The sequence below is a fragment of the Cololabis saira genome, chromosome 13 (genome assembly GCF_033807715.1).
Source record: "Cololabis saira isolate AMF1-May2022 chromosome 13, fColSai1.1, whole genome shotgun sequence".
NCBI classification, from domain to species: domain Eukaryota; kingdom Metazoa; phylum Chordata; class Actinopteri; order Beloniformes; family Belonidae; genus Cololabis; species Cololabis saira.
In genome coordinates this window covers 6,870,580-6,888,138 of record NC_084599.1, presented here as the reverse complement: position 1 = coordinate 6,888,138, position 17,559 = coordinate 6,870,580, and the positions used below count along the sequence as shown (strand labels likewise).

Below are 17,559 nucleotides of genomic sequence, written 5' to 3'. Positions count from 1 at the left end.
CTGACTAGACAACTGAAATACAACTTGAAGTGATGTATTAATGTGACCCAGCATGAGTCCTTAAAAGAACATGGGAATGAGGTGTGAAAGAACCTCAGCTTCATGGGACTCTGAGGTCAGAGGTCAGGTGTGAAAGAACCTCAACTTCATGGGAATCTGAGGTCAGAGGTCAACACGATGGAGGCTTATTCCTAATTCTCCAGCTAAGGCAGGAGCTGCGTCTGAAATCCACTACTTCCACCCTAATGAATAGCAAAAACAGTATGTGAGAATTTTTAGTGCGTCCAAAACATTAGAACGTACACAATAGTATGTACTATCCATACTCATTCTGGAGAAATGTATTAGTGTGGATTGATGGATACTAGCTAAGCAGAAACTTCCCACAATGCAATGCAGCAATGTTTGGTTGCTAAGTGCTGCGCAGATACTTAGCAACCAACAAAAATGGAGGATACCGGTACCAAGCAAAGCTGCAGCAGCATCACCATCACCATCATGCTACAATTCAAAAGTAGGTAATTAGGTGTGATTTCGCTTTGGTTTTCATTAGATATTAACCAGATGAGTTCATCATTTATCACATTATTGTGTGGGTTGAAGTATTTGAAAATTTTACGAATGAGAGAAAGGAGAAATATCCTCTTGTTTGGGCCAGGAAAAAGGGGAAAGAGCGGAGCGGTGCTGCTACTGCTGCTGTTACCATGGTAACAGCTGCTACTGCTGCTGTGACAGGAGTTGTTACCATGGTAACAACTCCCCCTCCCAACGGCAGGAAGTGACGTGTGGCTCTGAGTAGTACGTCCGAATTAATGCACACTACTGATATTTACTCAAAAGCTTGCCGAACTTAAGTATACTTTTTAGTATACTTTTTGAGTATATACTGTTTAGTATGGCATTTGGGACGCACCGAGGGTTTGTGTTTGGCTGGGGGGCTTGTTTGATGAAAAGACTACAATAGAGTGTAGAGTATTGGTATGACATCGGACTCTAAATAACATTTAAAAACAGCGATGTGTGTTGTCAGACATATTCCAAAACACAAAATGTTACATTAGATAACTTTTTTATTGAATAAAAGATAAGAGCATCTGGAAAGAATCTTAAAATGTTAGTGATCTGCATGTGGGCTCACACAGTACACAATGAATAAAAACAAAAAAAACAATTGGAAAACTAGTACAAAAAAGGTGGTGATAATCTCTGAACTCATGATGGTTGAGGCTATAAGCTCCAGACGTCCTCACCCGCCGGCAGCGGCCCTGCTCACTGTGGAGCACGGGGGCGGAGGAATGATGCTCTGGGACCTGGACATCAGTCAGTGAGTGGAGCATCAACTCCTGAGTATCGTAGATCAACGTGAGGACGTCTCTCTGAGAGCTTTGATTGGTTGGCTGAAACTGGTGACTTCCTCATCTTGGAGACAGGCGCCCCCTGGTGGACAGACAGGAAACAGGTCACATCATCATCTGGTCACATGATCACAGTAACTAGTATGGACTGTTCCAGGTGTCTCACCAGCAGAGCTGGGTAGAGGAGCCAAAAATTGTACTCAAGTAAAAGTACTGTTACTTCAGAATAATATGACTCAAGTAGAAGTAAAAAGTAGTCATCCAAATAATTACTTGAGTAAAAGTAAAAAAGTACTTGGTGAAAAAACTACTCAAGTACTGAGTAACTGTTGAGTAACGTCTGATTTATTTTTTTAACACAACCATTCAAACAGACAAAAGTACAAAATAATCATCTTCAGGCAAATTAAACCATAAAATAATAAAATAAATTAAAATGAATACAAAATAAAAAATAGCTTAAATTAAAATAATCTTAAAGTAAATTCAAGTACTTTAATAAATAAAAAATAAATAAAATAACAGAATAAAAAAATTAATTAAGCACCAGTAGCACAAAATGTCAAGCCTTTGTACTTTTCTTTTTTAATCAGGCAGAACTAGAACAAACATGAACTCATAGAAACTCTGTGTGTGTTTGAGTCTGTGTAAATGTGACAAAACATGCAAAAACAAACATTTTCCCAAAGAATCATCCAGTGATGTCATGAGATTGAAGCGTACGCGGATAAAAGGGATAAAAGAAAAGTAACAGCTCAACGTAGCCTAATGTAGCGGAGTAAGAGGAACAGCTTCTTCTTCACAAATCTACTCAAGTAAAAGTAAAAAAGTACAGTGATTCAAAACTACTCCTAAAAGTACAAAACTTACTCAAGTAAATGTAACGGAGTAAATGTAACTCGTTACTACCACCTCTGCTCACCAGCGAGGGACTGGCAGCTGGAGACTTCACTTCCTGAGCAGGCTGTTAGATCTCCATCTACTTAGGGGCGCGTGGTCGACCTCTGGAGGACGGGGTTTTGACGCGAGTCTGTCCAGGCTGCCGCTCCGGGCCCTGCTGAGTTTGACGGTGGAGAAGAGACGATGCAGCGAGAGAAGAGAGGGTTGTTCTCTGCTCCCAGAGCTGCAGGAGAAATAAAAAGATCAGCTAGGGACCAGAGCAGACCTTTACCAGTCCTTTACATCAAACCAGTTCAGAAATGGGACCAAACCAATCCTAAACCAGTTCATCACATCAAACAAGATAACACCCATCTCAGACAAGTTGTTCACATGGATCTTGTACAGAGACAAGACCTAACCTGTGCTAGACCAGTTTTACACATTTACCGGTTCAGAAACAAGACTAAACATGTTCTAGGCCACTTCTTTACATCAAACTGGTATAAAAGTGAGACCGAACCCATCTAGGACTCATTATTCAGATCCAGCTGGTCCAAAAATGTGACTAAACCCATCCTAAATCCAGTTATTCACATTAAACTGGTTCAAAAATGAGCGAAAAACCAGAGGTGTCTTCAGTATTCACATTCATTACTCAGGTAGAAGTATAGATACTAGAGTTTAAAAATACTCCTGTAGAAGTTGAAGTATCAACTCAAGTTTTTTACTCAAGTAAAAGTATAAAAGTACTGGTTTCAAAACTACTTAAAGTATAAAAGTAAAAGTAATGTAAGGGGGAAAAAAGCCATTAAGGAAAAAAGCCATTGAAAATGAATGCATCTTAGTATAATGCAAATATATTAAAGAAGCATATATGTGTACTATTGAGCATTAACATGTGTTTCAGAGAGCAGCAGATATGATGACTAGTTGCCTGTTAGTATTGTAATGGTGCAAAAAGTCAAACTTCAGAGGCATGTTATCATTTATTCTTACCTTTATTGGAATGTACATCCAAGTTTAGTTGCAGGAATCTGAGGGAACGGATGTAAGAACAAAACTGGACAAGAACATCTGAAACAACCACAACCAAATTCACTCTATCCGGATGGAGCAATTTAACTGGATAGTTTTTATTAAAGGCCGAAATGAAATAGAGTAACGAGGCTGTTTTTAAAATGTAAGGAGTAAAAAGTACAGATAATTGAGTGAAAATGTAAGGAGTAAAAGTAAAAAGTCGTCTGAAAAATAATTACTCCTGTGAAGTATAGATAACCAAAATTTCTACTTAAGTAAGGTAACAAAGTATTTGTACTTTGTTACTTGACAGCTCTGCGAAAAACCACCCCAGATCAATTTTTGGTGTCAGAATTGGTGCCAAGCCTGTCTTAGACCACTTCTTCTCATCAGTCTGTTTCAGAAACATGACAAAGCCCGTCCTAGACCAGTTCTTCACATAAAACTGGTTCAGAGATGGGATGAAAAACAATTCTAGACCAGTTCTTAAAATAAACGGGTTCAGAAAACATGACCATAACCCAACCCCCGACTTAGACATTTAAAGAAAAAGAAAAGAAAATGCCTACAGACTCACACGCATGCTGCATCTAGAATGAGCTCTTTTCCTTCTCTTTATCTTATGTCTTATGTTGCATGACTCTCCTTCTTGTAACATGTCACCATGCTGCACACACCGGACCCATCACTGTCTGGACTCTGTCTTGTTTTTTTTTTGTTTCATGTTGGTGAGTTAATCTTTTAAAATAAGTCAGGTCAGGCTGTCATAGTATAAAAATGTTTGACTTTAAAAAAGGGCACTAGACATTAATATATAAGTAAATAAGTAAAGTTTATTTCTATGGCACCTTCCCCTGACAAGGGACTGTCACAAGATGCCTCACAAAGAATAAAAGCAATACAATAAATGTAAAATACAACAAAAATAAGACAATACTGATAAAACCTCCTAGAATAAAAGTACATAAAATCAAGATGATGGACATTTAACAACCCTCTCACTACTGATGTTTAAAAGCTTGGAGAAACAGGTGGGTTTTAAAAGCCTCGGTGTTACGGCCTGGAGGAGCAATCTCCGCTCATCTTAAAGGAGCTTGAGGCAGGATTGAGGCAGGATTTATGAAAAAAATTCATATACGTTTTAAGTTTTCTAGTAATAATGTCAGATGAAGCGTTCCAAACCAAAAAGAATGATCCTCTAGTGTATCTCTCCTTGAACAGGCTGTGTGCTGCAAAATGTGCTGCAATTCGGTCCCGAATTTCCCGCGCTGTCCTGCGGATGTGACGTCACATGACGCTGCATGTGCGTTCTCCCCGTTCTCCCGTGCCGGCTTCACTGTTGGCTGCAGTACCCCCGACGGCCGTCGTGGTGAAGGGTGGCGCTAGAGAGTCTCATTTCTTAAAAGGAGCCTCATGCTCCTTTAAAGCGGGTACGAGGGACCATGAGCAGTCTCTGGTCACATGACCTCAGCCTCCGAGATGGAGTGTAGGGTGTAGTAGGTCCTGGATGTAGGAATGGGCCTCAAAATGCAGAGCTCTGAATGTCAGCACCAAGATTTTGAAGTTAAGGGGGACCAGTGAAGAGTTTTTTTAAATTGGGGTGATGTAAGCCCTTCTATCAGAGCAGGTCAGCAGGCTTGCTGCAGAGTTTTGGATTTGCTGAAGACGAGACAGTTTCTTCTTGTTGAGACAAGAAAACAAACTGTTGCAGTAGTCCAAACGAGACGACACAAAACCATGAATATTAAGCTCAAGATCATTTTTAGAAACAACTTTTCTTAGAACTTAACGCAGCTAAACAGTTTGTTGAATCTACAAAACCAGAGCGGGTAGCACGAGACCCAGAAGTCAGTAATTGTTACAGGTCGGTGGCAGCACACCAGGAAACAGAGAGACAGAACGATCCAACACATAATAGGTGAGAAACCAGGGTTTAAGTAAGGAATGATTGATTGATCGATCGATTGTGGCAGATGACAAGCAGATGTGAAGAACCACAGCCCACAAAGAGGAGCCGAACACAGACCAGACGGACAGTTGAAAAACAAAGGAAAAAAATAGCCTGGTTCAGAATGGAGACCAAAGTGGGTTAAACTTACTCTTCAGGATTTGAGGTATTGTCTCTGAGGTGCTTCACACTCAGTGGCTGTTTGACCTGTCCATCACTGCTGCCTGAAGTGGGCGGGGCCTTGTGTTCACCTGTCAACCAGAGGAGACAACGTTACGTTTGGAAGTTTGGTTTCTTCATTATTCTGGTTGTAAAGGTTATACAATCAATAACCTGATCACATGAAATTTGTCGAACTTAATCTGGATCTTGTAATTCTCTTACCTCAGGTTTCTCTCTCTTCCCTTTGTATTTCTTAAATGTGTTTTCCTTCTGCATTCCAGTCAATAACTATTGCTAACTAACTATCTTATATTAATTTTACATTCATCTATCCATCCTTGTTTTGTTAGAATAATGTTGTTGTACCAGACTGTTAATAGTTTTTTTTCTGCTGTAAAGTTGGACACTGACAGTCATGATGCTGGGGCCTCATATTCTACAGTTTACATGCTGACAAACCCTCCTGTGTCAGCAGCAACGTCACTCCACCGTGGCCTGCAATGACTTTGCCAGATTCTTCATAGACAGAATCCAACAGCAGCAGGTTCAGCATGTGTACCGTGTCCACCGAAAACCATGACACAGTTTCAAACCATTAACAGCACGACCTGGAGGACATCATTCATCAGCTGAACTCCTCCTCTTGCTGTGCAGACGTCCTGCCAACAGGTTCTTTTCAAAAAGGTCTCAAAGACGTTGGAGTCAGACCTGTTACTGATGGTGAACTTGTCCTTAATGTCAGGTGTGTTTCCAGAGCCACTAAAAACAGCTATAATTAAACTTCAGCTGTAAAAGGACAATCTTGACAAGACACAAATGGACAACTACAGGTCCATCTCAGTTCTCCCATTTTTAAGTAAGATAACTGAAAAAGCTGTTTTTCAACTTCTTAACTACTTTTAACTCAAAATAACTACTATAATGTCTTCCAGTCAGCACTGAGATGCTCTGACCAAAGTGTTTAATGAAATATGTCTGAATACAGATGGTGGAAACATGTCAGTGCTGCAGTTGATACAGTTGAACACAATATTTTACTCAAACTGGAGAAGTGGGAGGGTCTTACCGGAACTGTACTAAACTGGTTCAAAACATACTTGGCGAGTAGGAAGTACTTTCAACTGTCAACAGGTAACTTTACATCTGAACAGACAAGAATCACATGTGGAGTTCCCCAAGGTTCCATCCTGGGACCTCTTCTGTTTAACATCTACATGCTCCCACTGGCACAGATTATAAAGAAAACAACAAAATAAACCACCATAGCTATGCAGATAACACGCAGAAAAATATTACAACGTCACCAGGAGACAGAGCCTCCTGTACAGGCTCTTGGTAAATGTATCGAGGAGATTAATGACTTGATGTGCCACAACTTTCTCCAGCGAAACAAAAATAAAACTGAGGTAAATGTCTTTGGAGCCAAAGAGAAACGATCACAGGTCACCACAGAGTTTCAATCTATACACCTAAAAACCACCAACGAGGACAGAAATCTGGATGCAGTGATGGACTCAGACCTACATTTGGAAAAACACATTAAGGCAATAACAAAGTCAGCCTACTATCACCTTAAGATTATATCAAGGTTAAAATATCTGATGTCTCAGCAGGACCTGGAAAAACTAGTTCAGGAATTCATCTTTAGTAGCTTGATTATTGTAACAGCATCTTTACATCAACCTTAAAAAGTTAGTTAGACAACTGCAGCTCATCCAGAACTCTGCTGCTCCAGTCCTGGACCACATCAGTCCAGCTCTGAGCTCTTTACACTGTCTGTCCATCAGAGAATACACTTCCAAGTTCTGATGCTGCTCTATAAAGATCTGAATGGTCCAGGACCAGAACACATCATGGACCTCCTGACCCAGTATGAACCTTCAGACCCCTCAGGTCATCAGGGTCTGGTTTTTTATCAGGTCCTACACTGCAAAAACTCAAAATCTTAACAAGAATATTTGTCTTATTTCTAGTTAAAATGTCTCATTTTTAGTCAAAAAAATCTCATTACACTTAAAACAAGACTCATCACTGGAAAAAACAACAATTTTCAACTGTTTCAAGTAGATTTTCACTTAAAATAAGTAGAAAAATCTGCCAGTGGAACCATTTTTCTACTTATTTCAAGTGAAAATTTACTTGAAACAGGTGAAAATTGTCAAATAAGTTATTTTTCTGGTAATGACTCTTGTTTTAAGTTTAATGAGATTTTTTGACTAAAAATGAGACATTTTAACTAGAAATAAGACAAATATTCCTGGTAAGATTTAGAGTTTTTGCAGTGCAGAGTCAGAACCAGACACAGAGAAGCTGGTTCAGCTTCTATGCTCCACATGTCTGGAACAAACTCCCAGAAAGCCTCAGATCAGCTGAAACACTCATTTAAACACTTATTTAAGTCCAGGTTGAAGACTTGCCTGTTCTCAGCTGCATCTGAATAAAGCTCTATATCTGCAATGGTACTGATTTCATCCATTTGCTTTAAATCATGCTTTTTTCTGCTATGTGATGATGTTTTAATGTCTCTGAAAAGCACCTTTAATCACCTTGTTGTTGAATTGTGCTGCATAAATAAACTTGCCTTGCCTTACCTGAGGAGGAGGAGTTCTTGCTGGTGGTGTCTGAACATCTGTCTTTCACAACGGGACATCTGTCCTTCAGGCCTGGCCCGTGTTGGGTTGTCCCGTTCCTGTCCTGTTTTTGGGTCAGGTCTTTCCCTCCCTGACTGTCACCGGTCCTCCCACACTGGGACTGCAGTGATGATGTCACAGCAGTACGATGCAGAAAGGAGGAGCGTGCGGGGGCGTTGGAGGATACAGAAGAGTAGGGGTTGATTGGCAGGTCACTGGTGGGGGGAGGTTGTGGGACGACTCTCCGTCTCTCCTGCATGTAGGGGGGAGAGGGAGGTCCAGCCCGTCCCTGGCAGGAGTCGGCAGGGGAGACACAGCCGATGTAGGTGTCTCTAAGCAGTTCAGTGTGCATGTTCAGGCGGGGCCGGTTCGGGCTCCGCCCTCTGTCCAGGTCCATATTGACCCCCATCACCGTCCCATAGTGCTCACTGTGCCCCACCGTCCTTATGGCCGGCTCCACCTCTCTCCGCCCCAGCCCTGCCGTACTGTGGAAGTTCTGGTGGGGATTATGGTGTTGTTTGGACACCAGGGCCCTCGGGGGCCGCTGCCCTGCTCGCCTCGTCTGCTGCTGTCGCTCCAGGTAACGAGTCTCCGCCTCCGTCTCCGTCTCATCCTCAAACCGCAAACGACGAGTGGGAGAGGCCGATGTCCGTCGCTGTGGTGGCGCTGCAGCAAATCCACAGATCGGGGAGTCACTTAGGTGTCCCGAAACCAAAACCACCCTGGTCGACCTCACCTCCTGTCCTGGCCTGACCCCAGACCTGAAACAGACCGCATAACCCGGGGTCAGAATACGTTTAGGCTCAGCAATGCTCAGGACTGGATCAATCCTGGGATAAAGTCTGAATCAGGACTGGATCAATCCTGGGATAAAGTCTGAATCAGGACTGGATCAATCCTGGGATAAAGTCTGAATCAGGACTGGATCAAGGCTGGATTGGGGGCTGGATCAGGAACTGGATCATCCTTGAATAAAAACCAAATCTGGACAAGATCACAATCATACATGTGGATCAAGACTAGATCAATCAAAAACAATCAGGTCTGGTTCCAAGTCAGATTAATCCCAGGGCTGGATCAGGATCGGGTGAAGACTGGATCTGGATTAGAATAAGAAATAGGTCAGAATGAAATCAGGTCTGGTTCTTGACTGGATCAATTCATGGCTGAATGAGGACTGGATCAGGACTAGATGAGGATGAGGACTGGATTAGGACTAGATGAGGATGAGGATTTGATAAGGACTAGATCAGGATCAGGACTGAATCAGGATGAGGATTTGATAAGGACTAGATGAGGATGAGGACTGGATCAGGACTAGATGAGGATGAGGACTGGATCAGGACTAGATGAGGATGAGGACTGGATTAGGACTAGATGAGGATGAGGACTGGATTAGGACTAGATGAGGATGAGGACTGGATTAGGACTAGATGAGGATGAGGACTGGATTAGGACTAGATGAGGATGAGGACTGGATCAGGACTAGATGAGGATGAGGATTTGATAAGGACTAGATCAGGATCAGGACTGAATCAGGATGAGGACTGGATTAGGACTAGATCAGGATGAGGATTTGATATGGACTAGATCAGGATGAGGATTTGATTAGGACTGAATCAGGATGAGGATTTGATAAGGACTAGATCAGGATGAGGACTGAAACTATAGTGATTTTTAAAAGAAAGACTGCCTAAAGAGACTTTTCCAGCCGGCTTTTCCAGCTTTTCACACCAGCCGTTGAAAGTGAAGCCTGATTTATGGCTCCGCGTTAAATCGACGCAGAGCCTACGCCTACGCATAACCCGGGGTCAGAATACGTTTAGGCTCAGCAATGCTCAGGACTGGATCAATCCTGGGATAAAGTCTGAATCAGGACTGGATCAATCCTGGGATAAAGTCTGAATCAGGACTGGATCAATCCTGGGATAAAGTCTGAATCAGGACTGGATCAAGGCTGGATTGGGGGCTGGATCAGGAACTGGATCATCCTTGAATAAAAACCAAATCTGGACAAGATCACAATCATACATGTGGATCAAGACTAGATCAATCAAAAACAATCAGGTCTGGTTCCAAGTCAGATTAATCCCAGGGCTGGATCAGGATCGGGTGAAGACTGGATCTGGATTAGAATAAGAAATAGGTCAGAATGAAATCAGGTCTGGTTCTTGACTGGATCAATTCATGGCTGAATGAGGACTGGATCAGGACTAGATGAGGATGAGGACTGGATTAGGACTAGATGAGGATGAGGATTTGATAAGGACTAGATCAGGATCAGGACTGAATCAGGATGAGGATTTGATAAGGACTAGATGAGGATGAGGACTGGATCAGGACTAGATGAGGATGAGGACTGGATCAGGACTAGATGAGGATGAGGACTGGATTAGGACTAGATGAGGATGAGGACTGGATTAGGACTAGATGAGGATGAGGACTGGATTAGGACTAGATGAGGATGAGGACTGGATTAGGACTAGATGAGGATGAGGACTGGATCAGGACTAGATGAGGATGAGGATTTGATAAGGACTAGATCAGGATCAGGACTGAATCAGGATGAGGACTGGATTAGGACTAGATCAGGATGAGGATTTGATATGGACTAGATCAGGATGAGGATTTGATTAGGACTGAATCAGGATGAGGATTTGATAAGGACTAGATCAGGATGAGGACTGAAACTATAGTGATTTTTAAAAGAAAGACTGCCTAAAGAGACTTTTCCAGCCGGCTTTTCCAGCTTTTCACACCAGCCGTTGAAAGTGAAGCCTGATTTATGGCTCCGCGTTAAATCGACGCAGAGCCTACGCCGTAACCTACGGCGTAGGCTCTGCGTTGGTTAATGCAGAACCATAAATCAGCCTTAAGGCTGCAGCGGCGTGTGAGCGATGGATGACTGAGGGAGAAGAGTTTCTCCAGGAATGGAAGGCAGCGCCGACCAAGTTCTGCCACAGTTTGCAGATGGATTGTTGATGCGTGGGCTAACGTGTCTGCTGGGATTATTTTGCGAGCTTTTGCAAAAGCGTGCATTTCCGAGGCGCCGCACGGCACGGAACGTGACTCTGACAGTGAGGAATTTTGGACTGGCACAGCTGATTATGCGGAGCTCTTTAATGTAGAAACAGAGGATGAGACTTAATGGGGTTGATTAATGTAAAAACTGAAATAAAGTAGCCTACAATCAAACAAAATTTTGCTCCCGCTGTATTTTTAAATATGCACACTTGTGTGCTTGTGTGTGTGTGTGTGTGTTCTTGTGTGTGTGCCTTTTCGGTCGGTGCGCCGTGTGTGTGTTTTAAATACAGAAATGACACAAGACTGAGGCTATGCCTTTTCACACGGCGCCCGTATGGTCGCGAAAATACAGTATTTATATATGAAATGTCAGATAGGTAATTTTTTGACGACACCCCTGAAGTAGTCAGACGACACCCAAGGGTGCTAGTACTGAGCAGCGTTGCGTCGTCTCCTTTCACTTCCGGGTGAATCCCCTCCCCCGGGGGAAAACCCCACCCGGGGGAAATTCTCGAGCATGCGCAGACTGTAATATCCATGTCCCCGTATACATGGCGTTAATGACCCGATTGCGACTGGGTTATCTAGGTCCCTGATTCCCAACCCCCGGTCCCCAGACCGGTACCGGGCCGCAGAGCCTTTACTACTGGGCCGTGAAATGGCTTGGGTTCCGATCATAATTAGGGCTGCAATGATTCGTCGACGTTGTCGACAAAAAAACGTTTTTTTCCCAATGGAGTGAGGCATCTCACTCCAGCTCACTGTAATAAGACTAGGTAATATATTAGTTTCACCTTTTAAGTTGAATTATTGAAATAGATTAACTTTTACACCAAATTATAGTTGAATTATTGAAATAGATTAACTTTTACACCATATTCTAGTTGAATTATTGAAATAAATTAACTTTTACACCAAATTCTAGTTGAATTATTGAAATAGATTAACTTTTACACCATATTCTAGTTGAATTATTGAAATAAGTTAACTTTTACACCATATTCTAGTTGAATTGTTGAAATAAATTAACTTTTACACCATATTCTAGTTGAATTATTGAAATAAGTTAACTTTTACACCATATTCTAGTTGAATTATTGAAATAAATTAACTTTTACACCATATTCTAGTTGAATTATTGAAATAAGTTAACTTTTACACCATATTCTAGTTGAATTATTGAAATAAGTTAACTTTTACACCATATTCTTCACCTGAAGCATTTTTTTGTCATATAATTTCATCCAAAACTTGTATAAATCGAAATGTGTTTCTTTGAGTGGCAGCCCTGTCATGGCTTGGCGGACAATAAGTTCTGGTACCAGACCGGACTGAACAGCGCAATGCACAGGTGCTGTATGCAGGTTAGGTTCAGTCAGCTGCAGAGATGAGCGGACCTCAGCAAACCTCCATGAGCCGTTTCTTTACTGGTTGTTCGAGTAAAAGAAATAGTGATGAACAAGTGGAAAATCCTACCAAAAAGAAAAGCAAAAGCTTTAATCGCAAGTACGACATTATGTATATAAAATACGGATTTGTTGCAATTGGCGATTTGGAGGCGCCAAACCCACTATGTATTTTATGTGGAGAAACGCTCGGCAACGAAGCAATGAAGCAATCCAAGCTTCAAAGACACTTAAATACAAAACATCCTTCTCTCAAAGACAAACCAGTGGATTTTTTCGAAAGTAAAAAACGTGAGTTAGATTTGCAGAAGCAAGTTTTAAAGGCCACAACATCAGCTAACTTTTAAAATGCATAGTTTTTTTCTAAAATGTTTATTAAAACTGACATAAATTGTCAACCGGTCCCTGAGCTTTTTGTTTATACTTCTGTTGGTCCTCGGCACAAAAAAGGTTGGGAACCCCTGATCTAGGTGCTCCAACCTGGTTAATGAATCCGGTTAGTCAGTCCCACATAGGTCCCAACTAGATCAGGTTGAGGTGTTTACATGCAGTTTAAAAGTCTGAACGATGTCTAACCCGATCTGCAACCCGATTGAATTGCTGCATGTAAACGCACTGAGTTTACTCCTGCTACTGCAACTACAACATTATGGTACGCTGTTTCATTCAAAATTAAATAAATACATAATTAAATGATTAAATATTCAATTAAATAAATATAACAATGAAATGTTACAAAATACACCTGGAATTAATCATATTTAAATGAAATAAATTAATATGAAAATGAAATAAATACAAAATTATTTCATATTGGTATATTTTCTATTTTATGACACGTTTATTTTGTAATGCCACATTTATGTATTACACTTCATGATGCTTTAATTTTGCATTGGCAGTTTTATTTAATTTCATATTCTTATATTCAAATGAAGGGGTGTGGTTTTCTATGTGGGCGTGGCCAGTCGTGAACTTCAGCAGATCCTCAGGAGTTGACAGGAAAGTAAAGAAAAGAGAAAACCGATACATTTATTTAATTTAATATTTATTAATTTATGATGTATTTCATATTAATTCAATGTCATATTTATCTATTTAATTAGATATTTAAAAATGTAAGTATTTATTTAATTTAGAATGAAATAGCATTCCATAATATAGTAGTAGCAGCAGTAGTAGAAGGAGTAGTGGTAGCAGTAGTTCTACAAATAGTAGTATTAGCAGTGGTATTCAAAAGATTAGTAGTAGCAAAAGCAGTAGTAATTGTGGTATTAATGATAGTAATAGTAGTAATTGTTGTAGTAGTATTAATAGCAGTTGTTGTACAATTAGTAATGCTTGTCTACAAAGTGCTTTCTGGATCTGCAGCCAGTAATTTTAACCTGATATATAAGGCTTCTACATTTGCCTAATGGTACTACCAATCCTACACACAAGGGTTAGTCTGGGTAGTTGGGGTTAGGTGTTCAGTTAGTTAGCCCTACACACGAGGGTTAATTACCATTATGGGGTTAGTTAGTTACCCTTACACACGAGGGTTAATTACCATTATGGGGTTAGTTAGTTACCCCTACACACGAGGGTTAATTATCATTATGTGGTTAGTTAGTTACCCCTACACACAAGGGTTAACGACCATTACGCTGTTAGTTAGTTACCGCTACACACAAGGGTTATCTAAATGAGTAAGTGTAACTGACACTTACTGAGGGTGTGTGTCGGGGGTCAGCAGGCTGTGGTCTCCTCGCAGAGGAAAACGACGACTCTTCATATGAACTTCCTCCTCACACCATTGTCCCCACAAGTGAGCTGAAACAGAAAGAAAACACAGTCATCAAGGTGGGGGAGGTCAGAGGATGATGTCAGCAGTTCTGGTTGGTCAGTGTGACAGGGGAAGGAGGATTAACCGGAGCAGCTTGTCGGGACTAATTAATCTGATGGACCAGACTGTTTACATCAGCACACAGCAGGGTATAAGTGGGTACGTGTTTGTATTACCTCATGAAGACTATTTCTGGTTTATACTGACCAGTACACCTCAGAGGACCAGTACACCTGAGGGGACTGCTAAACCTTAGGGGACCAGTAGATCTGTGTAGTCTTTGAAGGAACCAATAGTCCTTGCTGCTACCAGTAGTCTTTAATGGAACTAGTGGCCCTCATTGGGACCAGTTGTTTTTGATGGGACCAGTTTTGCTGATTACATCTGGCAGGGGGACTACCGATGTAAACCAGCCTATGGCTGCAATCTGGGTGCATCTACATTTTTTTTTAAATGCTGATTGATGTACATTGTCCCTTACCAAATAAATAAAATGAGTGAAATTGAGTAGCCCTACTTGGAAAAAGTAGTCTTTGATGGGACCAGTAGCCCTTGTCGAGCAGAGCCGCCTTAACCTAATGTTAGGCCCTGGGGCTAAGAGGTTTTGTAGGCCCCCCAGCCCCTCGACTTACATAGTCTTATTATAAAAAAATCATATTTTGATTAACGTATCACTGAGCCCACTTGAGTATAAACACAAAATACACTTTTTATAACAACCACACACAGCAAACCAAGATGTGTGAAAGTTTACATATAATATAATTAACACACAGTAAAGCTGTATGGGATCACTTCCACTTTTTAGCAGAACTGTAAAATACAGACTGCTGCTGAACTGAGAGCTGGACTGGACACAGAAATAATGTTGAACTAAACCTGCATAGTAAGGTCTGTGTGATGCAAATAAAGTTCCATGTTCAGGTTTAACCATAGACTGTAAAGAAACATATAACATAGGCTATATATAACAACATATATATTAACATATAACATTATTGCAACTGTCAATCAATCATAGCGGGACGCACCCCAACACCCTCTGATTGGTCACCCATGGCCTAAGGCCCGCCCACAGGCCGTGGGGCCCTTGTGGGTCACTCGTAATTTGGATCAATCAGCAGCCCGTAACGTGCGTATAGAGTGATTGACAGGAAACCTGACAAGTTACAAAACAATATGACTTTTTCATCTCATCATGACCCCAAAATGACAGGCCCCTGAAGTTGGCGGGCCCCTGGGCTTCAGCCCAGGTAAGCCCGTGCATTAAGGCGGCCTTGTTGTCGAGACCAGCAGTTTTTGGTGGAACCAGTAGCCCTTGTTGAGATCAATAGTCTTTGATGGGACCAGTAGCTCTCGTTGGGGCCAGTAGTCTTTGATGGAACCAGTAGCCCTTGTTAAGACCAGCAGTCTTTGATGGGAACAGTATCCCCACTTAGGAGCAGTAATCTTTGATGAGACCTGTAGTCTTCGTTGGTACCAATTGTCTTTGATGGGACTTGTAGCCCTTGTTGAGATCAATAGTCTTTGATGGAACCAGTAGCCCTTGTCGAGACCAATAGTGTTTGGTGGGACCAGTATCCCCACTTGGGACCAGTAATCTTTGATGACACCTGTAGTCCTCGTTGGGACCAGCAGTCTTTGATGGGAGCTACACTGGCCTCTGGTCCTGCGATCACGGAGTGATGCAAACCATAACGCAGAAGTATGAACACCACGGTGGCGGTGAATTACATAGAAGTATACCCAAGGCTTAGGAGTTAGGTTTGGAGTAAAGGTTCAAGTGATGAGGGTAGAGTACAGGCAGCCAATCAGTCATCAGGTTGATGGAAATGAGGAGGAAGAAGAAAAAAGCAACAGGAGAATAGAAGTTGTCTCATCCTAAATTTCCAAGAATTCCTCACAGAGAATCTTCAAATTACCTGGAAAGATAGATGGATTATCTTTCATTATGTGCTTTCATAATCTCATTTGTTATCACTGTTTGTCATCAACATCATCTGTGTTGTCATTTTCTATTTTTGTGACACTTTATGGATTATTATGGGAAATTACGGTAGAGCTTAATATACAACCCCTACCTTTTGCGTCGCGTGTAATGAGCTTGGGTAAGCTTCAGCAACCCCTCGTGACCCTGTACAGGATTAAACAGGTATAGTAAATGGATGGATGAATTAATATACATTCAAATGATCCATCTAACCCTAACCATACGTTCATATAGACTACATTCATATAAACTTAAACTTAAACTTTATTTATTTGTATAGCACCAAATCATACAATATAAAATGCAACACATGGTGCTTTACATGCAGAATAAAATAACAATAAAAAACACAATTTAAAACATTCCATACGACCCCACCCCCCACGCGTACACACACACTCACTCACACTCATACACATGTGCACACATTCACACGCCCACACACACACACACACACACACACACACACACACACACACACACACACACACACACACACACACACACACACACACACACACACACACACACACACACACACACACACACACACACAATAAGTGGACTGGTGACATGGCTTAGCACTAACGATCCAGGTGAGGAAAACACTACCTATGGGTGGCCGTCCACACTGAGAGGCATCACCGACCACGACCACCAGAAGCATCCCCACAGAGACCCCCCCAACCCGGACAGACCGGGGCAGACCCCACACAGAAGGTGGAGTCCCTCCCCCAGCTACCCAGGCCTGAGGGACCCCCATGACGACACCCCCATGGGCAGAGCAGGCACACCTCCCAGTGTGGACGACCCCCCTGAGGAAACACTGGAGCCAAAAACTAAAAGATGAAAAGAAAGTAAAAAATGCCTAAAAGTTTAAAATTTTAGAGAAATCTATATAAAACTTAAGATGAATAATAAATAACATAAAGTAAAAAGTCACTAAAATGGATTAAAGTTTTAAAGATAATAAAAGAGCTAAAGAAGTAGACACAATACATAGCTAAAAAGACTAGGTAAATGAGATCAGGTAAAAGCCAAACTAAAAAGGTGTGTCTTGAGCCTCCTTTTAAAAATATCAACGTTCTCTGCGGCCCTGAGGTTCTGTGGCAGGCTGTTCCATAAAGAAGGGCCATAGTGGCTGAATGCAGCCTCACCGTGGGTTTTGGTCGCGGTTCGGGGAATGGTTAAAAGGCCGGTGCCAGAGGACCTCAGGGTCCGTGAGGGTTGATACGGTAAAAGCAGATCAGATAAATAAGATGGCCCAAGACCGTTAAGACACTTAAAAACCAGTAAAAGAACCTTAAAATCAATCCTGAA

At 41.7% G+C, this 17,559-nt stretch overlaps 1 protein-coding gene across 3 annotated transcripts; it reads right to left on the bottom strand.

Moving 5' to 3' along the window:
• Positions 1-1,099: 1,099 nt before the first annotated feature.
• LOC133457684 (uncharacterized) lies at positions 1,100-14,295 on the bottom strand. 3 transcript variants are annotated; one of them, XR_009783895.1, is made up of 5 exons: positions 14,134-14,295; positions 7,956-8,755; positions 5,354-5,453; positions 2,226-2,478; positions 1,100-1,437 (listed from the first exon to the last, which is right to left on the bottom strand). XR_009783895.1 is itself a non-coding variant. In XM_061736992.1 (5 exons), the coding sequence occupies exons 1-4, from the start codon at positions 14,196-14,198 to the stop codon at positions 2,304-2,306; spliced, it is 1,140 nt and encodes a 379-aa protein (XP_061592976.1). In that variant the 5' UTR covers positions 14,199-14,295; the 3' UTR covers positions 1,100-1,437; positions 2,268-2,303. The 3 variants fall into 3 exon arrangements, 2 of the variants coding, with proteins under 2 accessions (XP_061592976.1, XP_061592975.1); XM_061736992.1 differs by having other exon boundaries at positions 2,268-2,478; XM_061736991.1 differs by having other exon boundaries at positions 2,278-2,478.
• Positions 14,296-17,559: the final 3,264 nt, after the last annotated feature.

Excerpts from the sequence above, each read along its gene's own strand:
- LOC133457684 (XM_061736992.1), bottom strand. The coding sequence starts at position 14,198 with ATGAAGAGTCGTCGTTTTCCTCTGCGAGGAGACCACAGCCTGCTGACC. Across the intron at positions 5,454-7,955 it reads CAAGAACTCCTCCTCCTCAG|GTGAACACAAGGCCCCGCCC; the intron begins GTAAGGCAAGGC and ends TCTGGTTGACAG. Across the intron at positions 2,479-5,353 it reads AATACCTCAAATCCTGAAGA|CTCTGGGAGCAGAGAACAAC; the intron begins GTAAGTTTAACC and ends TTTCTCCTGCAG.